Consider the following 21,658-nt stretch of genomic DNA (forward strand, 5'->3'; position numbering starts at 1 on the left):
GGAAGGGGGTATTAGTCACTGTGAGAGGGGAGGGAGGCAGTGGGAGAAAGAGGATGAGTGAGGAAGAAGAACTGTAGAAGAGTGCCATGTTAAAAAATGAACTGAAAAACATTTTTTTTTAATGTAGCACGTGTGTACGGGCTTAATGGCTTGTATTTTGGCCCACAGGGCCAGTATGTATGTTGTAGTACTAGTAGTAGTAGTTTGTCTAGTATCTGTCTGAGGCAGAAAATCAAAATTATTGTTTGTGATCAGTCAGTTATATAGGGTGGGATAGATGTATGTTATGTTATATATTTATATAATATTATCTCTAATTATCTAGAATGATATCCCTCCACTCTCCCTCTCCGAGGTTGTAGACTATAAACTCATTTTTCCAAAACCCTACAATTTAGTAAACTAAGGGGCTGAATGTATTTTAATATTGTAAACTTGCTGGTGCGTACAATACTGGTTTGTGGCCCTCGAGGACCATAACTGCCCACCCCTGTTCTATATCTTATGTAGAATTTTTTACATTTCTTTACAGGGCAAGAAGAGGCAGCCACAGCCACCAGTGCCACTGCCAGTGCCCAAAGGATGGAGGCAGCCACAGCCGGGCCCAGCAGCACCAGCACCAGCACTGCTGCTGTACTCCTTGCAGGATCTCCTCCAAGCTGCGTATGTACTGCACATGCGCAGTTTGGCATGCTGAAGGAGCTCCTGCAGGGAGTAAACAGCATCAGGGCAGATGTCAAGGATGTGCAGAGGAGGCTGTCAGCCATGGAGGAGGCCTTTCAGGAGCTGAGGGCACAGGTATCTCCTCCTCATGAGATGCCTCGTGAGGAGGAGATGCCACTGCCCTCTGCTCCAGAGCAGGATCCTCCTCTCGGGTTGCCATTCTCCTCTCCACATCCTTGAGTACTGGGTGCTAAAACAATTTTTTTTTGGTATGTTGTCATTGTAAAGTTATATTTTTATAACAGTGTTATTTAATTTCGTTATAGTTTTGTAGTTAATAAAATGTTTTAAATTTGAGAAATATTAGTGGACTCAATTATTAAAATTATTATAAATTGGGATTTATAGTCAACAGATTTTCTAACATGCACACAGCAATAAAATTACCAGTGTTATCAATTAGTCTTTCAGTTTCCAATCCAGTCCATCTGCAACTCATCAAGATCAGCCTCAGCTTCCCCCATTTCTCCCAGACCACGACCTAGTCATGATTTGACTGTTAAGACTTCTTATACTATCACTTACTCCAGATAAAGAGCGAGAGTAAATATAAAGCTGCCAAATCTACACATACAGTAAATCTCTTATAAAATAGCGACTAACATACATAAATGTTGGCCTCCACTTGGGAACACCTAGACCATCCCTTTTTTCACATGTGTAGATTTACTCATGTTGTACTATATGTATATAAAGCAGTATATGCTATTTATGTAAACACGTAAATGCTGTTTTTTATTAATGCAACTTGAAAATTCAACTTAACATGTATCTGCTCCGCAGGGAGAAATAATTAAATCTCGGCCAGAGAAACCTTTTACTGACCACAGGGAGGTTAGGTAACTCATGACACAACTGGAGATGGTTTTGATTTAGGCACTAACTTACGTGGTCAGGCTTTATTTAGAGAGTGAGACAAATTGGTCCCTACAAACCAGGGTTTTCCAAATAAATAACCACTCACTCAGCAGGATTTTATGCATGATGTAAATTTGCATATACTGAGTCCCCATGATATGCAAATGTATTTCATGCATAATTCTTTGTGGATATTCTAAAAATCCAACTGGCTGTGGAATCCCCAGGACCGGTTTGGTAAGCTGAGCTATAAACTGTCTCAGCCAGAAAAATAAACCATGCCCCATCACAGTATGATATACATTAACTGCTTAGAGAGACTATGGTCAAAACTCAAAAGTACTTTAACTGCCTGTTTTCTAACAGCTGCTAAATAAGCGCACACAGTTGATAGACACAAACTTAGGTTTCTTTCTTGCACATACAAAGTCCTTATTCATCAAGCTGACAAGATAGATGATAACAGCACAGCAGACACCTGAGGTGAAGAGGCAGGGGCAGTTCTATCATGAGGCACTGGCAGTGCTTCTGCTGAATGCTCCATCCTGCTGTGTTCCCAAACGACCTTGCATCCCCATCCTAGACAAGAGACTCACTCCTCCTCCCAGTCACAGCGAATGTTCACATTATGAAGCAGCGGAAGGTTGATTTTGATGAAAACCAATTCCTCTACTAAGTCTGGATTCAAACGTGCACGGAGTGGACTCACAATATTCCCTGTCAATGAAAATACTCGTTCACTTTGCACACTGGTGGGTGGGCAGGAAAGAAAGTGTTGTGCTACTCTGGTAAGATAAGGCCACATTGAAGCTTTTTCTGCCCAATATCTCAGGGGATCTGACTCCATGCTCTCAACTGGCTCAGAGAGAAAATTCTTCACATGAATTTCTGCAACCTTCTCTTGCAGGTGCTGCTGGTTAGCAGCCCCACCACTCTGAAACGTGACAAATCTTGCTCTTGCTTTTGAAATAGGACCAGTTTCATGAAATTTGGGAGGACAATGGGTTGTCATCATGGGAGGGAAGCAGCTGGTGGAACTGGAAGCAGCTGAGCAGGATGGAGTGGGAGGAGTTGAAATCTTTTGAACCATTTCAATCAACTTATGTGTCCAGGATGCAAGAGTATTGCACTTGAGAGCAACATTGCCTTTCACACGTGGGTCACACATAGTAGCTAAGATATAGCTATCCTTCTCCATTAGAGGTTTCAACCTTTTCTGTACTTGCTCTTTTAAGCATCTCACAAGCTGCAACACTTCCTTCGACAAATCTGTCTGATGCAGAAATTCCTGTAATACCTGCTCCAGATCATATATTACAGGAATGATATCACCTAACGTGGCTGTAGCTGCACTCAGTGCATCAGTATATTCTTTGAAAGGCTTGAGGACATGCACCATCTGTGCAATGTTTGTCCAGTCCTGACATCCAAGTGGATTTTCCAATCCAATTTCAGATTCCATTGCCAAATCATGCAGAGGTGTCTGTTGTTCAGACAACCTCTCCAACATAAGATAGGTGGAATTCCATCTGGTAGGCACATCCTGAACGAGGTTATGCAATGGTGCCCTAACTGCTTTTTGTTTTTCTCTGAGTTCCTTCCCACTTTTCACACTGCGATTGAAATGCCCAGTTATTTTGCGGCACTTTTCAATCAACCGCTTCAGGGCTTGACGACTAGTACCTTGCACTTCCTTGGCACTTAGCCCCAACGCATCCCTCACTACCAGGTGCAGTGTATGTGCAAAGCATCGGATGCCTTTGAATCCACCATCCTCCAGAGCCTTAATCATATTGGCAGCATTGTCAGTAATGATATATCCATTTAAACATTCCATATCACTGCTTCTAAGTAGCCCTTTCCATCCTTCCATCATCCCCTGAATTGTCTGTAAGATATTTTCAGAAGTATGTCTCTGGTCTAGCACTTGAGCATGCAGTAAAGCCCACCGGTATCCTGGAGAAAGCTTTTTGGAGCTGCTGGTGCTACTGCCACTGCTTGTGCTTGTGCTGTCAGTTAATGCCTCATCCAGCTGCCACCAATGTGCTGTTAGAGACAAATATGCATGTGTTGCATTCTTACTAGTCCAAAGATCAGTGGTGAGATGTATGCTCCTTCCCTTTGCCCTTGCCATCACAATCTGCATTTCAGCACGACATTGTGAGTACAGGGAAGGAATCACCTGACGGGTAAATGTAGTTCTTGAAGGAATTTTGTAGTCAGGTGCTAACAGATGTATCAGCTGCTGAAATCCATCATTCTCTACAATCTGCAGTGGCTGATCATCCACAGCAATCATTACAGCAATTTGTCGTGTCACCACTTTGGATACTACTTGCTTCCTAGTCTGTGAAATTGAAGAAGGACACCACCCCATCTGCTCAACAGTAGCTTGCCGCTGCTACCGGGGAAGAGGAGAAGGAGAAGTCTGCTTCTGCTTCACATACACACAATCTTCTGAAGTAATTTCCTTCTTTGGCTTCCCTGCAGCTTCTTCTGCAAGCAACACTGCTTTATGTTCTCTTTCAAGGTGATATTTCATGTTGGTGGTAGTAAGATGTCCAATAGTTCTTCCACGGCTCACCATCCTTTTACAATGGATACATTGAGCACATCTCCAATCATCCGTAACATTAAAATGATTCCAAACCTTAGATGTTTTTCTACTGTCCCTTACTCTAGGCTGGACATTTCTTGTCAGTGTTGTCATCAGAGTAGGAGTAGTAGTACTAGGAGTAGAAGTAGCAGAAGTTGTTCTTGTAGTAACCTGCAAATTTTCAACTGGTTTAGGACTAGAGAGGATACTACTGGCGCTGACAGTGGTTTTTTTGACAATCGGACTACCATCATCTGATTCATCATCACTACTATCACTGTCATTGGCGGTGTTCTTCTCCTCATCCTGAATATCATCATTGTCATCCTCCTCCTCAGACTCAGAGTCCTCTGATTCTCTATTCAGCACTTTCTGTAGCACTTCATCCATCAATAAACTTTGCTGCTGCAGCACAGATTTCACTTTCACCTTTCCAGATTTTGCTCCTTCCTTGTCCTGCAAGTTACCTTGCTCCTTTACATTCGCTGAAGTAGAAGGGGTATCATCAAATCGCAGTTTTTTCCTACTGACTGGAATTTTCTTTCCAGTAGCACTCTTCTTCTTACCAGCAAACATTTTAAAACGTTATGGCTGCAAGTCCAGTCCAGTACCAACAAGTAAGCTGGCACAGCAGTGTACTGAGCAGCACCTAATAGATAAGATATATAGAAGGGTTAAATACAGTTAGTGAGTGACTTCGTCAGTCAGTGACAGGTCACTGTGTGATTAGTAATCTGACTAGTGGCTCACTGGCGTGGCTAGTAGCCAGCCACTAGCCAATGACACTAGGCTACCCCATAATATTATATTTACTTATACTTGCACTACTAACACAAACAATTTATTTATAAATTTAAGGCTCACGTGCATTTGCAAGTCCAGCACCAACACAGGGGTAGTGGCTGGCTAGTGTAAGACAACACACTAGTTTACTAGTAAATCGGGGGAAGTGGGAGGGGAAGGGGAGGGCGGGAAAACCGGCAGACTAAAGCAACCCTAAAACCCACCCCGACCCTTTAAAATAAATCCCCCACCCTCCCAAACCCCCCCAAAGTGCCTTATATTACCTGGGGTCCAGTGGGGGGGAGGGCAGGGAAACCGGCACACTAAAGCAGCCCTAAAACCCACCCCGACCCTTTAAAATAAATCCCCCACCCTCCCGAACCCCCCCAAAGTGCCTTATATTACCTGGGGTCCAGTGGGGGGGAGGGCAGGGAAACCGGCACACTAAAGCAGCCCTAAAACCCACCCCGACCCTTTAAAATAAATCCCCCACCCTCCCGAACCCCCCCAAAGTGCCTTATATTACCTGGGGTCCAGTGGGGGGGAGGGCAGGGAAACCGGCACACTAAAGCAACCCTAAAACCCACCCCGACCCTTTAAAATAAATCCCCCACCCTCCCGAACCCCCCCAAAGTGCCTTATATTACCCGGGGTCCAGTGGGGGGGAGGGCAGGGAAACCGGCACACTAAAGCAGCCCTAAAACCCACCCCGACCCTTTAAAATAAATCCCCCACCCTCCCGAACCCCCACAAAGTGCCTTATATTACCTGGGGTCCAGTGGGGGGAGGGCAGGGAAACCGGCACACTAAAGCAACCCTAAAACCCACCCCGACCCTTTAAAATAAATCCCCCACCCTCCCGAACCCCCCCAAAGTGCCTTATATTACCTGGGGTCCAGTGGGGGGGAGGGCAGGGAAACCGGCACACTAAAGCAACCCTAAAACCCACCCCGACCCTTTAAAATAAATCCCCCACCCTCCCGAACCCCCCCCAAAGTGCCTTATATTACCTGGGGTCCAGTGGGGGGGAGGGCAGGGAAACCGGCACACTAAAGCAACCCTAAAACCCACCATGACCCTTTAAAATAAATCCCCCACCCTCCCGAACCCCCACAAAGTGCCTTATATTACCTGGGGTCCAGTGGGGGGGGGGGGGGGGGAGGGCAGGGAAACCGGCACACTAAAGCAACCCTAAAACCCATCCCGACCCTTTAAAATAAATCCCCCACCCTCCCGAACCCCCACAAGTGCCTTATATTACCTGGGGTCCAGTGGGGGGGAGGGCAGGGAAACCGGCACACTAAAGCAACCCTAAAACCCACCATGACCCTTTAAAATAAATCCCTCACACCAAACAAAAGCAACACACAAGCAGAGAAGCCCTTCTTACAAAGCTGAGCTAGTGAGTTAAGTAGGAGGATAAGTAAACATACTGGTGCCACTGTGGCTACTTAAAAAATACACTTACCAACAATCAATTACATATATTTGAACTGTGTACAGTTCCAGCCAGGACCACCTTTCTAAAATGCACAGTGATTGGCAAATTTCACGTGCCTGCTAACAAAAATAATAAACAAACAAGTTCTAGTCACGTGAGTGCTGATCATCACATGTCAAGCTTGCAACTGTTTCCATTTCACATCCCCCCAACCATTACCTCAGTGGAAACCTTGGTAACATCAATAGATAAGAGCACAGCCAGCCAATAGGAATACATATTCATTCCTAAGTGACCTTTACTGACCTGGGAAGTGTCAACACTTTGTTTCATTTTCTGTTGGTGTTCGTGAGTTTCCAGTTCCATTTCCCATCCCCCCAACCATCACCTCAGTGGTAACATCAATAGATAAGAGGGCAGCCAGCCAATAGGAACACATATTCATTCCTAACTGACCTTCAGTGACCTGGAAAGTGTTTATTTGTATCATTTTCAGTTAGTGCGCACTAAATCGAGTTAGTGCGCACTAACACGATTTAACGATAAATCGTTAGAATTTCTATTGTATCGTGTTCTATAACGATTTAAGACGATATAAACATTATCGGACGATAATTTTAATCGTTGAAAAACGATTCACATCCCTACTGAATATGCCCATTAGTGATAGTGAAGTGTTTGCAGTGATACAGGGGTTGAAAATAGGGAAGGCGGCAGGGCAGGACGGACTAGGGTTTGAATTCTATAAAATTCTGAAGTTTTCACTTCTTGGCCCCTTGTCCCAATATTATAATGAGCTGCTTGAATGTAAGAGGCTCCCTGACGAGGCCAACCGTTCGGTTATTGTGGTTTCTGCCGAAGAAGGATAAGGACCCTCTGGAGATTGGCTCGTACCTGGCCCCTCCCTGATTAACGTAGATGTAAAGCTTTTAACCATTATCCTTACCAAGCGTCTGAATGGGTGCTTACCTTCTATAATTGATACGGACCACACTGGATTTATTAAGGGGAGACAGGGCGTCCAGAATGTGAGGCGCCTCATAGCAGCCCTTAGTTACCCCCCGACAATGGAGGCTCTGATACGGAGTCTGGATGCTGAGAAAGCTTTTGACTCCATATCGTGGGAATATATGTTCTGGTCCCTACAACAATATGGGCTCTCTGGGTCCATTCCGGATATGGCTTGAGGCGCTCTACTGTAATCCTAGCGTGTGTTTACTGCTGAATGGTGCCCTTACAGATCCTTTCACATTGCAATGTGGGGTAAGGCAGGGATGCCCGCTATCCCCACTCTTATTTGTGCTAGCAGTGGAACCTCTAGCTATTAGACTACGGGGAGAAAAGGAATTTCTCTTTCTGCAACAGAAGAATGGGAGATAAATCGATCCATTACCAATGTGTTCCAGTGGTGAAAAATCTGATTCACTACCCCCACTCCCCCGACTGAGGGACCACTCATGAGATCCAAGGACTGACTCAGTCTGTCTGTGAGGACATTCTCCATGCCTGATTGCTAATGTAGTATATCGTAATTTGATTGTCCATCTGGACAAGTATACATTTGTTTGATAACAGATCTCTGAATGCCTTTAGAGAATATTGGATCACTGTGAACACCTGGAAATTTATCTGATAAAACTTTTCCTGGGCGGCCCATATTCCCTAGGTGCATAACCCCAGCCCAAGCTGGGCAAATCTGTTGTGAGGACAATCTGGGAGGTAATTCCTCTGACCAGACTAGAATTATCTCACCACCAAGACAAGGAGTCCCCTGAGAGGGACATGGATGCTGTCTCATAGATCGAGTGGCTTGCAACCACTGAGAACTTAAGGTCCAAAAAGGTGGCCTAATCTCCTCACACAGAGACCGCACCACCACTGCCAAAAAACGGTTTTCTTGCAGCCAGTGCAACAGTAAACAAAGTGACAATAATATATATAGTTTTCAGCATTACCTTTCCTGAAGTTCATCCTTGTAGGCAATTTTGTAAAATCCATAATAGGTATCTGACAAATAAGCCGAATACTCTATGCTCAGGTTGTACATCTGTGCTTGAGACAAGGGTTTCACTGGGACAACAGCAATCTGGGCAAAGGTTGGGTACTCTAGAACATCAACCTCAATCTTAGCTGCTGAAGTAAGGGTTACACTGGTGATATTAAGGCCTGAGCTGTGAAGAATGATATTCTTGGACTCCTGGGTGACATTAAGCATTATCTGGACAGAACCTGTAAAACTCTTAGTGGTCAGATTTGGGTGTAAGACAAGATCATAACGTACTGGCATGATATTTCTAGGAAGTCTATTGTTTGCCCATGGGAACAACTTTCCATTGGTTGCTATAGGATATATAAGTTCCATGGTACGGTTTTGTTTATGGCAACCTTCTTTGGTAAAAGTACATTTAGGCAGCAGGTAAACTACCATCACCACCGAAATAACAATCACAAGTAGAACTGCACAAAAAACCATGGTCCGTCTGGAGGATGAAGAGCACAATCCATCTGGAGTCTGGTTGTAGCCATTTGCACTAGTACGGAGCCCTGAGCTTCTGTTCATGAATGTCATGCCCAGCAGTTTTGCCGATGACTCATAGTCCTCTTCATCTTCTTCCGTTTCATGCTCTCCAAGTCCACGAACTAATAATCGTGAACTCCTTGGCTCATACTCCATCTCATCAGGTTCTAAAGGATGCAAGCCAGGCTCCTTGGCCAAATCCACTACATCGGGTCCCTCTTCAAACATGCTGTTTTCAATCATGTTCCTGGGTAACTGAACCCGATCTGAAAAAAAAACAAGGACAACAAACCGCTTAGACTTGGACCCAACTCAAAAATAACATTTTTCTCTTCGTTTTTCAGGAGCAGTATTTATTCAAGTATAGACCAGGAAAAAATCTCATAAAGCAGACCCTGTAAAAGCAAGCAAGAAGTCTCATATTGATCTCTGTCTAACCAGATGCATATCAAATTCTTAGACCATAAAATCGAGGTCAATATTCAAAACTAAGCATTTAAATGGCTAATTTGGAGTTAGTTGGATAATGTGTGCGTTATCCATCTAAATGTCTTTAAATATGGACCTCCTCCACCAACTCTGAAGCCAAGCAGTCTTATTACAGACTTCACATGCAAAACATTGCTGTGCTAGTAAATGAGTGGTTAAAAATGTGTGTGTAAGGCTCCTTTGCCAAACTAAACTCAAAGTCATTCTCTGAAATCAAAGGTACATTTTAGTTACTTCTTCAGACTGATATAAGCTGAACCTACAGAGAGGCAGAGAAATGAGCAAGGAGACATTTTGGGGGCCCATTCACAACTTCTCCCTTCAAAGTTTTGATTTTCAGAAATTTTCTGTTAAATATACCCATGTGAAAAAAATCTTGACTGGTCACCCCAGTGACTAAGCTTTTAACCCTGGCGCTTGCAGGCAGCATCTCAGCCATAGCCAGCAAACTGTCAGCAGCTGGTGGTGGGAGGTGCGGCTGCAGGCTACCGGGAGCTGGCGAAAAGTCAGTAGCTGGGCTATTCAGGAGCGGAGTAGCAGCCTAGGAGGTTAAAGCAGCAGGCTGTGAACCAGAGAAGCCAGGGTTCAAAAATCTTACTCTGCTCCTTGTGAACTTGGGCAAATCACTTCATCCTCCATCGCCTCATACACAATCTTGGATTGTAAGCCCTCTGGGGATAGGAAAATCCCTATAGTACCCGACTGTAATCTGCTTCAAAAGTGCGAAATAAAAGTTGTAGCTGGAGTGTCAGGTTAGGAGGAAAAAGAAGAATAAATCTGGAAAGGGGAGAATGTGGGAAAAAAAATGAAGGGGAGAAACAGGAAGAGGATGTGATTGATGGAAGGTAATTTATTTATTTATAATTTTTTATATACCGCCGCTCATCAAAGATATCACATCGGTGTACAGTGAACAGGAACTTACGCCGGAGCGTTTTACATTTAACAGAGTTATATAAGCGTTATACAATTAAAAAAAGGCAAGTATATAAATATTTGAACATAAAACAAGTAGAATCTTTTACAATAACAGAACTATCATTTAGTTGTAACTTAACTGAGCTGAATTAAAACAACACTATAGAGTAAAGAGGGTTCAAGGGGAATAAGGTAAAAGCTAAGGGAGAGGGTTAGAGGGTGATGGAGTTCTAAATAATAAGTGGTAAGAGGGGAGCGAAAGTGCTAATCTTAGATTAGGAGCAATATGGTAGGATCATTAGAATAGGAGCAGAAATAGGAGAAGTTAGAGATGGTATATAGACAGGGGGTGTCTGGTAGAAAGGCAGGGCAGGTAAAGGAGGGGAGGACATATTTATTTCAAGTATAGGCATGTGTGAATAACCATGTCTTGAGTTTTGTTTGAAAGTTTTGGGAGTTGGCTCAAGGCGCAGTTCGGTGGGCATGGTATTCCATAACAAAGGGCCAGCAAAAGAAAGCGCTCGCGCTTTGGTAGAAGCATAGTTATATAGTTTGGGCGAGGGGGTCTGTAATGTGGCAAGGTATTGATTTCTGGTGGGTTTAATAGAGTTTTGAAATTGTAGAGTATTATTAAACCATTTCATTTCAGGATTGTGGAGGGCTTTATGGATAAGTGTTAGTGTCTTATAGTGTATGCGAGATTGAATGGGGAGCCAGTGTAAATCCTTCAAAACTGGCGTAATGTGTTCCTTTGCGTTTGTATTAGTGAGGATGCGGGCTGCAGTATTTTGCAGGATTTGTAAGGGGCGGATGGCATTTTAGGTAGGCCTAGGAGGAGTGAATTGCAATAATCTGTTTTGGAAAACAACATGGCTTGTAAAACTGTCCGGAAATCAGATGCGTGAAGTAAGGGTTTCAATTTTTTGAGTGTATGTAATTTGAAAAAACACTCTTTAAGGATTGCGCTGATAAATTTTTTGAGGGCCATTTGGTCGTCAATAATGACTCCTAGGTCTCGGACTTGGTGGGAGAATTGTATGTGCGTCGATGTTATTGGTGAGGTGGGAGAAGCATGTAGAGGGGTGGGAGGAGAAATGAACATGAGTTCTGTTTTTGTGGAGTTGAGGGCAAGTTGTAAGGAGGTTAGTAGATTATTGATAGAAGCGAGGGTAGTGTCCCAGATTTCAATGGCTTTGGGTATGGATTCCGTTACTGGAATAAGAATTTGTACATCATCAGCGTACAAAAAGTGTGGAAGCTTAAGATTGGCGAGGAGATGGCAGAGTGGTAGGAGATAGATGTTAAAAAGGGTAGATGAGAGTGAAGAGCCTTGTGGGACTCCTTGCTTCAGGGGGATTTCTTTTGAAAGGTGGTTGCCAATTTTGACTTTATAGTTACGGTTGGACAGGTAGGAAGTAAACCAGTTATGAGCAGTACCAGTTATTCCAATCTCGTGAAGGTAAGCATAAATCAAGCCAAAAAAAGCCATCAAAATGGAGAACCCTTAAAATAATGCTTCCCAAATTTTTATCCAATATCAGCCCATTTTAAAACACACCTGAAAAATTACAGGACCTCAGATACAGACAAAAAATAAAATAGCAGGCCTAAACTACATCTCACCACATAAATCACCAAAAGCAGTGACAGCAAGAAGTAAGAGTCAGAGCAAGGCTTGTATGTCAATGCATAACAGGCCCAGAGCATTTGCATGAGTTTCCAGTCTAACAGGAAACCCGGGTATCCGTGCAGGTTCACAGGTCCTGTGCTACTCTGCCACAGCAATTTGGAGTGGAGACCCAGAGAGAAAGTGAACAGAGGATCCATCCATCGGAAAAGGCTCAGTTTCCTGTGAACCCTTCCACGGATTTTGAGATCCCATTTGGGCTCGCAACCCACATCTTGGGAACTGCCACCCTAAAAGCAAAGTCCCACCTCCTCCCCCTTAGACAAAAATAAGAGTAGAAAGACAAAATAAGCAACCCTATATCCCCCTCCCCCCCCCAAAAATAGAAGCAGAATAGGGAAAGAAACAAAAAAAGTTTCATATTCCCTCCAACTTCCAAGGGTTTTTTGCCTTTTTTCTTTTAGCACATTTTTCCCACTCCCCATGTGCAAATTTCAACATTTTCTAACCAGCTATGTAGGGATTTATGTGCCTACATAAATATGAAGCAATTATTTATATTAGATTAAGGGTCTGATTCACCAAGTCGATCTTCCCTTTCTGTGTCCCTGGGGGAAAAAGAGGCAATGACCCAGGCAACAAATATGTAAGCCATTTTGCCACTTTCACCGTAAAAACCATTGAGATCAATAGATTCTATAATGTTGAAAATAAAACTTTAAAAAATAAAGTTACTGAAGACTGATATCTTACTGGGAGAGAGAAAAGATGTCAGTTAATTTTATTTCTTTTCCCTCTATATAAACCTGCAAAAAAAAAAAAAAGTTCAGAATCTCCTTTAAAATGAATGTTTAAAGTAAAGTAGCAATGTTTCTCCTCAATACAAGTGGATTTGTGTCACAGGAAAATCATTGCTCAGAATGAAACCAATTTAAAAAAAAAACAAAAAAAAAACTTCACAAGTTGAATCATCACAGTGCAGAAAATGAAAGTTGCATTTCATAGAGTTGGGTAGTGGTGGGGGAGGAAGGAGAGAGAAGAAGGGCAATTAACAGGAAGAAAAGCTTACATCAAATGACATGAAAATTTAATAGAAAGGATAAAGATTAGTTAGGTGAAAAATCTATATTGTGTATCACATTTACACACAATTCAAGTATTTTTCTACCACTATTTACATCTCTAACATCAATACTGTGCATCAACTTCTTTCACTATGAGTTTCTCAGGAGTACCAATCTCCTCTTTAGTACAGCATGAGTTCAATAACTTCTCACCACCATCACCGGATTTTTAAAAATGTAAAAAATTTCAAGGGAAAAATGCAGATTTCCATAATTAAAGGTATTCAATAAACAGACAAAAAAAAAAGTCCTGAGTCCTCCCCACAGATGCTCCCCTTGGTGCTCCGAAGAACTGTATACTCTAAAAATAAGAGAGCAGACTCGCTCAACATTCACCGGACAGACTGAAACGTAAACTACCACCTGACAATATATCACAGAAAGGCCAAAACAAGATACTTCTCGGAGTACTGAGCAAGTCCCGCACCCATCAAGAATCTGTTTGAAATAATAAATGGCTCTGCACAACTTTTCCCTCAACAGAACCATCGCTCTCAAGCTAAATTAATAGCAAATGACAATACTTCATTTAAGAACAAAATCAAGGAACTGGGCTGCTTGCACTAACTTTTAGTAAGGAGTTTGAGCAGCTTTTAAACTAGAACAAGAGGGAAAGCCGATAGTCATTCGGAAGAAGGTATCTTCAAATGATACTAAAGAAACAGGGGTGTTTGAACATTCTGATAGAGGTTCCAATAAAAACAAAAAAGTAGTCCATGTGCCTATAAGATTGAGTTAAAAGATTCAACATTATCCCTGTCAACTGATAGAAAAAAAGTTATATATAGCACTAAAAAATGTAATTTGAAATGGAGTGAACAACAAGAAATGTCCGATGTAAAGTATAATGTTGGCAGAACCAGAATTGGGATTTGTGTCGACCAAAAAAAAAAAAAAAAAGTAAAATATGGACTAAATTATATAGTTAATGTGATGTCCTAGAATATGTATGAATATGAACTAGAATGTGTTTTGTTATGGTCGTAAATTAAAATGTGAATGCTGATCAAGAATATGAAAGCTGATAATGTAAACCACTGTAATCTTCTATGCTAATGCCAGAAGTCTAAAAGGTAATATAGGAAAGTTTAAAGAATAGCACTGAATGATGAGATAGACATAATTGGCATTTCAGAAACCTGGTGGAAGGAAGATAACCAATGGGACAGTGTTATACCAGGATACAAAGCTTATCGCAATGACAGGGTAGATCAACTTGTTGGGAGTGTGGTGCGTTATGTTAGGAATGGCATACAGTCCAAAAGAATAAAGATTCAGTAGGAGACTAAATAAATAGTAAAATCTTTATGGGTAGAAATTCCACATGTGATGGGAAAGAGTATAGTGGTGGGGATATACTATTGTCCACATGGCCAAAATGAACAGAAGGATGGATGAAATGCTATCAGAAATTAGGGACGCTAACATATTTGACAGCACAGTAATAATGGGAGATTTCAATTACCCCAATACTGACTGGGTAAATGTAACATCAGAACATGGTAATGTTTCTAGATGAAAATAAAATGATTACTTCATGGAGTAGCTGGTCTGGGAAAAGACCAGGGGGGAGCCATTTTATACCTAATTCTTAGTGGAATGCATTTGGTGTGAGAGGCAACTGTCGTGAGCCCGCTTAGCAACAGTGGTTAGGGAACATTAAGTCCGGTAAGGGTAAGATTGAGACAAGAAGTAGGAGAAGGTCGAGGGATATAATGATATGGACTTAACATTTACTTTTGAAGTGATCAATGATAGATTCAAAATGCACTTTTATGATGTGATAAGATACTCTTGTTAAATTTTCAATAAAAAGTAATAATTTTATGAAATATTGTTTTTGAGATGGTTTATTGAATAATAAGGGTGCTTGTTTTTCTCCAAAAAATAAAAAAAAAATTTTGGGGGGGGGTTCTTTGTGTAATTATATATATATATATATATATAGCTATATAGCCTTGGAAACGGTACAGAGAATGGCGACCAAAATGATATAGGGGATCAAAAGGTTCCCCTTATGAGGAAAGGTTAAAGAGATGGGACTGCTCAGCTTGGAGACGAGCCTCGGAAGGGGGATAAGAGGTATATAAAATCATGAGTGGAATAGAAAGAGTAAACAACTGTTTTGCATTTAACCATTTAAAAAAATATAAAAGGCTAGTGGGCACTCCATGAAGTTAGTAAGTATAACATTCAAAACAAAATCGGAGAAAATTCTTTCACTGAACGCACAATTAAGCTCTGGAATTCATTACTGGAAGCTGTGGTTAAGGCAGTTAATGTAGCTGGGTTTAACAAAAAAAAGGTTTGAACAAATTCCTGAAGGAGAAGTCAAACTGTTATTAACCAAGTAGACTTAAGAAAGCGCCATAACTTGTCACTGTCTGATAGCAGCATGAGATTTACTTCTGGGATTTTGCCAGGTATTTATGACCTGAATTTGCCATTGTTGGAAACCGGATACTGGGCTTAATGGACCCTTGATCTGACAGAGAATGGCAACTTATGTTCTTAACCATGCTCTCACACATCCAGGAATGTTAAAATAAGAGAGTTGTCTCTTTCAATTACCCATACTGTGAATACTCCATCCGCTAATTGAGAGAAGGAATCTAGTCACAGTTGTCCATACCAAGGTTACCAAAAGGTTGGTTTACTACAACACACTGTATAAGGGATTAACAGATAAAGCCCTTCAAAAACTACAGCTAAAACAACTATGTTGCATGGTAGAGGGGGATGCAAGACATTAGACTATATCATCCCTGTCTAATACAAGCTAAACTGTTTACCAAGTCCTCTACAGAAACAAACTCAAAATCCCAATGCTGATTTTCAAGGCTTTAAAAGAAACCGGACTTAGTTACCCAAGAAAAGGCTGTCCTACAATCCTTCCAATCCTCACTTGGGGCCTCCACAACAGTTTTGTTGACAAAAGAAATAAAAAAAAGGGATACATAAGAACATAAGATTGTTGTGAGGCCCGATCGCACACGACCGGGCCCCCTACCTCCTCCAGGCGGCCCGTTCCAGGTCCCCTTCCCGGCGGTCCGCGGCGCACAGGCCGCGGCGCAATGATGGCTACCCTCCAAGGTGCAGCGTCAGTAAGACCGCGGCTGGCCCCGCCTCTTAAAGGGGCCGGGACGCGAACTAGGGGCCGGCCCCGAACGATGACGTCATCAGAGGGGGGAATTTAAACTCCTTCAGTGGAAGACTGGATGCCTTCACAACAGGTCCTGTGGTTAGTTGTGTCCTCGTGCTGCTTCGTTCCTGTTTTGACTCTTGCCTTGCTTTGACTCTGCCTTTGCCTGCCTGGACCCCGGATTGGACTTGATGCTGCATTTGGCTGCCATCTGCCCTGACCCCTGCCTGGTACCTGGACTGTGTGCCTGTCTGTTCCTGGCCTGTACCCGGATCACGCTGTGACCTAGCGGAGGGTACTGAGGGGTTGGCTGTTCCGGGATTTCCACCTTCCGGAGGCGAAGTTCACCAAGGTCCCTCAGGTGGGTGTTCTCTCGCTCCGGGTCAAGGGTCCACTAGCATAACAAAGATATGCTATACTGGGTCAGACCAAGGGTCCATCAAGCCCAATATCCTGTCTCCAACAGTGGCCAATCCAGGCCATAAGAACCTGGCAAGTACCCAAAAATTAAATAGATCCCATGTAACTAATGATAGCAACAAGCTGTGGCTATTCCCTATAACTTATCCAAACCTTCAGATCAAGGCACTAACAGGCCGATGCAGTAAAGTGCGCTCAGGCCGAGTGCACCGTTAGCCCCCATTTGGATGCGCGTTTGACACGCTATTTTTACCCCTTATACAGTAAGGTGTAATAGCGCGTGGAAAACGTGCGTCCAACCCCCACGAAACTAATAGCGCCCACAACATGCAAATGCATGTTGATGAGCCTATTAGTTAGTCCCACACGATACAGAAAGTAAAATGTGCAGCCAAGCCGCACATTTTACTTTCAGAAATTAACGCCTGCCAAAGGCAGGTGTTAATTTCGGCCGGCACCGGGAAAGTGTACAGAAAAGCAGAAAAAAATGGTTCTCTGTACATCCTCTGACTTAATATCATAGCGATATTAAGTCAGAGGCCCCAAAGATTTAAAAAAAAGAAAAAAATCTGCCCATGGCCCGCAGGGTGGAAAACGGACGCTTAATTTTGCCAGCATCCGTTTTCTGAACCCGTGGCTGTCAGCGGGTTCGATAACCGATGCTGGTAAAATTAAGTGTCGGCTGTCAAACCCGCTGACAGCCGCCAGGGACGTACTAGTGTCCCTAACGCCTCCTTTTTACTGCAGGCCCTAAATTTGCATACCTGGGCTTCCTGAATCGCGCGCCCAGGAGAGTGGCCTGGGCACGCGCCGGGAGAGCAGGCGCTCGCCAGCTCTCCCGCGAAGTTTTCTATATCGGCCCGTAAAAGCGTGGCAGATGAAGCAGGTTTTTACTTGTTTCCTGTACTAGGAATAGTCACGTTTTTTGGCAGACCCTTTCTGGGAGAGCTCCATAAGGCAGGAACTGTTCCCAGAGAGTTTATCTAAGGCAGGGCTTACCAAACTGGTCCTGGGGACCCCAAAGCCACGGAATATGCAGGAGATAAATTTGCATATATTGAGCCTTCATGAAATGCCCAATCTCTCTCATGCACGTTCATTGTGGATATCCTGAAAACCCAACTGGCTGAGCGATCCCCAGGACAGGTTTGGGAAGGCCTGCCTTATTGAACTCTCTGGCACAGTGCCAAAAAAAAAAAAAAAAAAAAAAAGTGACTATTCCTACTTCCGGAAGCAAGTAAAAGCCTGGCTCTTCTGCTAGGCCTTTATTGCCAAACCCACAACTTCCTCTGCCCTGGGAAGAAGCTGAATCCTGCTCCCTACATGCATTAGAATTAAAATGGACTGCTTAAACCTCATGGTACGCCATATAAAATGTCATGAACATGCTGCTACAACCTCCTGTTTTACTGAGGTCTTCTGTTTTTTGGGTTTTTGTTTTTGTTTTTTTTTTTTAAATCAAGTTTACTCTGTTTACTAATTTATTTCAAGTTTATTCCCACTGAAGACTCCTTCAGACTAGAGTTGTTAAGCTGCTACACCCACTGGGGGCGTCGGGGGCTGGGCAGAATTTTGAAGGGGCACTTTTTGCCCTTTCAAAATTCTGCTGTCTGAAGTGACTGCGAGCGGTACATCCTCAGTATCCTGGGATGTACCTTGACTGGACTCTTGGCCTTGTTGTCCATTTTGTGTTTTCCTAGCGCTTCCCATACATTCTCTTCTGTAAATGGAGTTTCGTCTACCCCACTCCCATCTACAGTCTTCTCAACCAGCAACGGTCCTTCTGCAGGGTCTTCTTTAACACCAAAGAACTATTTAATATTTCTGCCATTTCTTCATCCCTTTCCACACATTGCTCCCGATCACCTTTCAATTTCACTATACCACTTTGGGCCTCCCTTCTTTCTCGGAGAGATCTGAAAAATGTTGTCACCTTGCTTTCTCTCTTTGGCAGTCCTTTCTTCTGCTTGATCTTTTGCTTTCCTGATTTCTTTCATCTCCCTCAGTTTCACCAGTTTCGCTGTGTTCCTCTTTTTCAGATCCTTTATACTTTTTTTTTGAACGGTGGGTTTTTTCTTTTTTGCCTTTATTTTTTCAAGCCACCTCCTTTGACAATCAGATCAGTTTCTCTTTTTCTTCTTGCTTTTGTTTACTTTTCTAACAGATTTGTTGCCTCTGTAACAGCTCCTTTTAATTTGGCCCATTTTTTCCCCAGTCTTCTAGTTCTTCCTCCAAGAACATCCCCATTTTGAAAAAGTCTGTATTTTTGAAATTCAAAGCTTGGATCTTCTTGCATCTTATTTGCGATATCAAACCATAAGTCTGATGATCACTGGTGCTCAGATGGGCACCTACACCAACATTAGGGACATTATCCATATTTGTGAGCACTAGGTCGAGTATCTCACCCTCCCTCATGGGTTCTATTACCATTTGTTTGTTTGTGGTACTGTCTCTATAACCGTTTCTTTCTCTTCTTGGCTATATCTGAGGATTTCATCTTCGATCACAAGCTCATTTCCCACTCAGCTCCATCACGATTTTGCATCTAAAGACTACAGCACTATATTTCTGGTCATCTAAGCAGCAGCAGGTAAACATGAGCTGGTATGTAAAATTTCTGTTTGAGCATGGTGCCCACCTAGGTAATTTTAATAACTTTTCCAGTATGAACACTATATCTCTATACTTTACAATATACTGTATATTTATTCTCTTTGCCAGTTGACAATGCCTTGTGAAATAGTAGCCCAAGCCATGTATCGCTGAATGCGTGGGACATGCTACATTACAACCTAAATGGAGATTCACTGCCCCAATTAGGAGACTGGAATATGTATGTGGAAGATGTTAGAATAGATCAGTGGTAGCAATTCATTAGTTTACTTTCATAACCCTGTCACATACCAAACGCATTTTCCATTATGAGTGAAGTGGCTAACAAAAATAAGAGCACTAGAAAATAAAAAAACAAGAAAAGAGAAAGCAACAAAATAACTACATAGTCCAGTATTGTAAGGGAGGCATCTTCTATACAGATTTAAATCATAATATAAACATTTTTACCTAATAAAAACTACAGGCATCAAGAATATTCAAGTAACAATCGATCATTATGCACACATTTTAATCAAATCTAAGAGCTACTGTAAAGTGTTTCACAAGCACTATATATATTCTATGCCTCGTTTACATTAGCACAAGATAGACCATTTCTTTCTTTAGAAATTTCTTGGTCCCCGGCAACCCTGATGTGACAATAAGTCAGACAGTTCCCTCTAAGCTGAGCGTGTGAGCAATCTTTCATACATGCTGGAGCATCGCTTTGCATGGTCACTCACCTAAATTTTTCTTTGTGCTATATACAGCAATGCAATGCTAATACTGACGCTCAAAAAGTATTTAAAAAAAACACACCAATTGTTGCTCACATGATAAAAACTATTTGCACACACCCCGAGTCACTCCTTGGAGGGAACATTCAGATATATGGCAAGACTCAGGAACAAGCTTAGAGTCATTAAAGCCTCACAGAATCCTGCATTCACAGAGAAATTTGGCCTTGCTTACATCAAGATGTTACATTTGAAACTTGGATGCAACACCGTCTGGAATAGTAATGACAAACCTATTTATATACTTTTGCCAAAAGAATGGCATGCACAAACTGTTTGCAGCTAGGTAGGAGGGCAGAACGCAAGCTGTAACAATAAATAAATAAGTCCAAATATGAAGAGCTGAACCACTCAGACCACATCTTTATAATTCACTTAGGAGACCATGAGTTTATATGCAGTTTCCTAATGGCCTATTTCCTTATCGCTCAAGACACTTGCCATTGCTAGTTCTCCCCAGCACCCTTCTGTCTTACCCTCTGCAATGCAGCACACCTGATGAAGCACGGAATGAGGACAGCCCAGATAATATCCTTTTAGGGGTCTACTATACAGAGCAGTCTGGTTTCATTAATTTCGTACTGCTCAAGACTCTTGCTAGATTTATATCCAACATGTAATCAGTTTCTTTTACAAGGACAGATATGTTTTTATGTTACCAAAGGGAAAATCTTTGGTTGGTGCAACGATAGCCATGCAGTTAGAAGATTTGGTTCTGAACAGTCTATAGCAATGCCTTTTATCGCACCCACCCGGTTTATCCATCCCAGAACTCCACTTCTGAAATCTCATCTTTACACGCCTACGGAAAGTTTTAGAAATTTTGACCAACTTTAATCACAAAACATCCAAGAGGAGTTAATATAAAAAGTCACATACACAAACAAAAAGAAATCCAAAACCCATTCTTAATATACCCACCCAACACACAAATCAAAAATAAATAAAACAATCATCAACTCAACCCATTCAGCTGGCAGAGGAAGCGGCAGCAGGTAAGACACTCCGCTCGCCAGATTCTTCTTACTGTCTGGAGGCCATCCAAGAGATGATGGAAGGCGAACTGGTGTGCTAGGAGGTACAATGGAGGAAAGGAAGGTACGTCATGACAGAGTGAATCCAGTGCCAGGTGAGCCACAACATAAAACAAGGCTTGGGAGCTGCTGTTCTGGATATACTCTGCAGAAATGTCCAATAAAAAGGGGCTTTAATTTTTCCCCTCATCTTTCCTCAACTAGGCTGGCTGCAGCTCAAGGCTGAGTGCCTGGGCTCGCTAGCCCCTCTGCCAGAGCTCCCAGCACGTCATTGCAGTACATGGATTTTAAGAGTAGCAATCACCAGTGCCCTTTTTCTTCTCCACTTAAGATACGGTTACCCTGGAGAAAGGAAATCGAAGCTAAATAATTTCTCATCATTTCTGCACCCCAAATGTAAAATGAGGGAGCTGCATACAGTGAAACAAGATTTAACTAGAGACAGTTAACTCTTTGCGAAGTTAGTCTCATCTTGTGGTGCAGACAGGCTGGATTCATCTGAATCAAGATGAGGACTAGGACAAAAGCACAAGTTGCCATCCGGATGAATGCAAGAATGGCTACATTTTCAAGTTCTCCAACCAAAACAG

General features: G+C 42.5%; 1 protein-coding gene across 1 annotated transcript in view; it reads right to left on the reverse strand.

Annotated features, from left to right (window-relative positions):
* Positions 1 to 21,658, reverse strand: part of LNPEP (leucyl and cystinyl aminopeptidase) — a 215,028-nt gene that overhangs the window by 170,793 nt on the left and 22,577 nt on the right. Inside the window, exon 2 of the mRNA XM_029572844.1 lies at positions 8,357 to 9,185. Within this exon, the coding sequence (XP_029428704.1) occupies positions 8,357 to 9,185 (829 nt within the window). The remainder of the gene's footprint in view (positions 1 to 8,356; positions 9,186 to 21,658) is intronic.

The sequence above is a fragment of the Rhinatrema bivittatum genome, chromosome 1 (assembly GCF_901001135.1).
Source record: "Rhinatrema bivittatum chromosome 1, aRhiBiv1.1, whole genome shotgun sequence".
NCBI lineage: Eukaryota > Metazoa > Chordata > Amphibia > Gymnophiona > Rhinatrematidae > Rhinatrema > Rhinatrema bivittatum.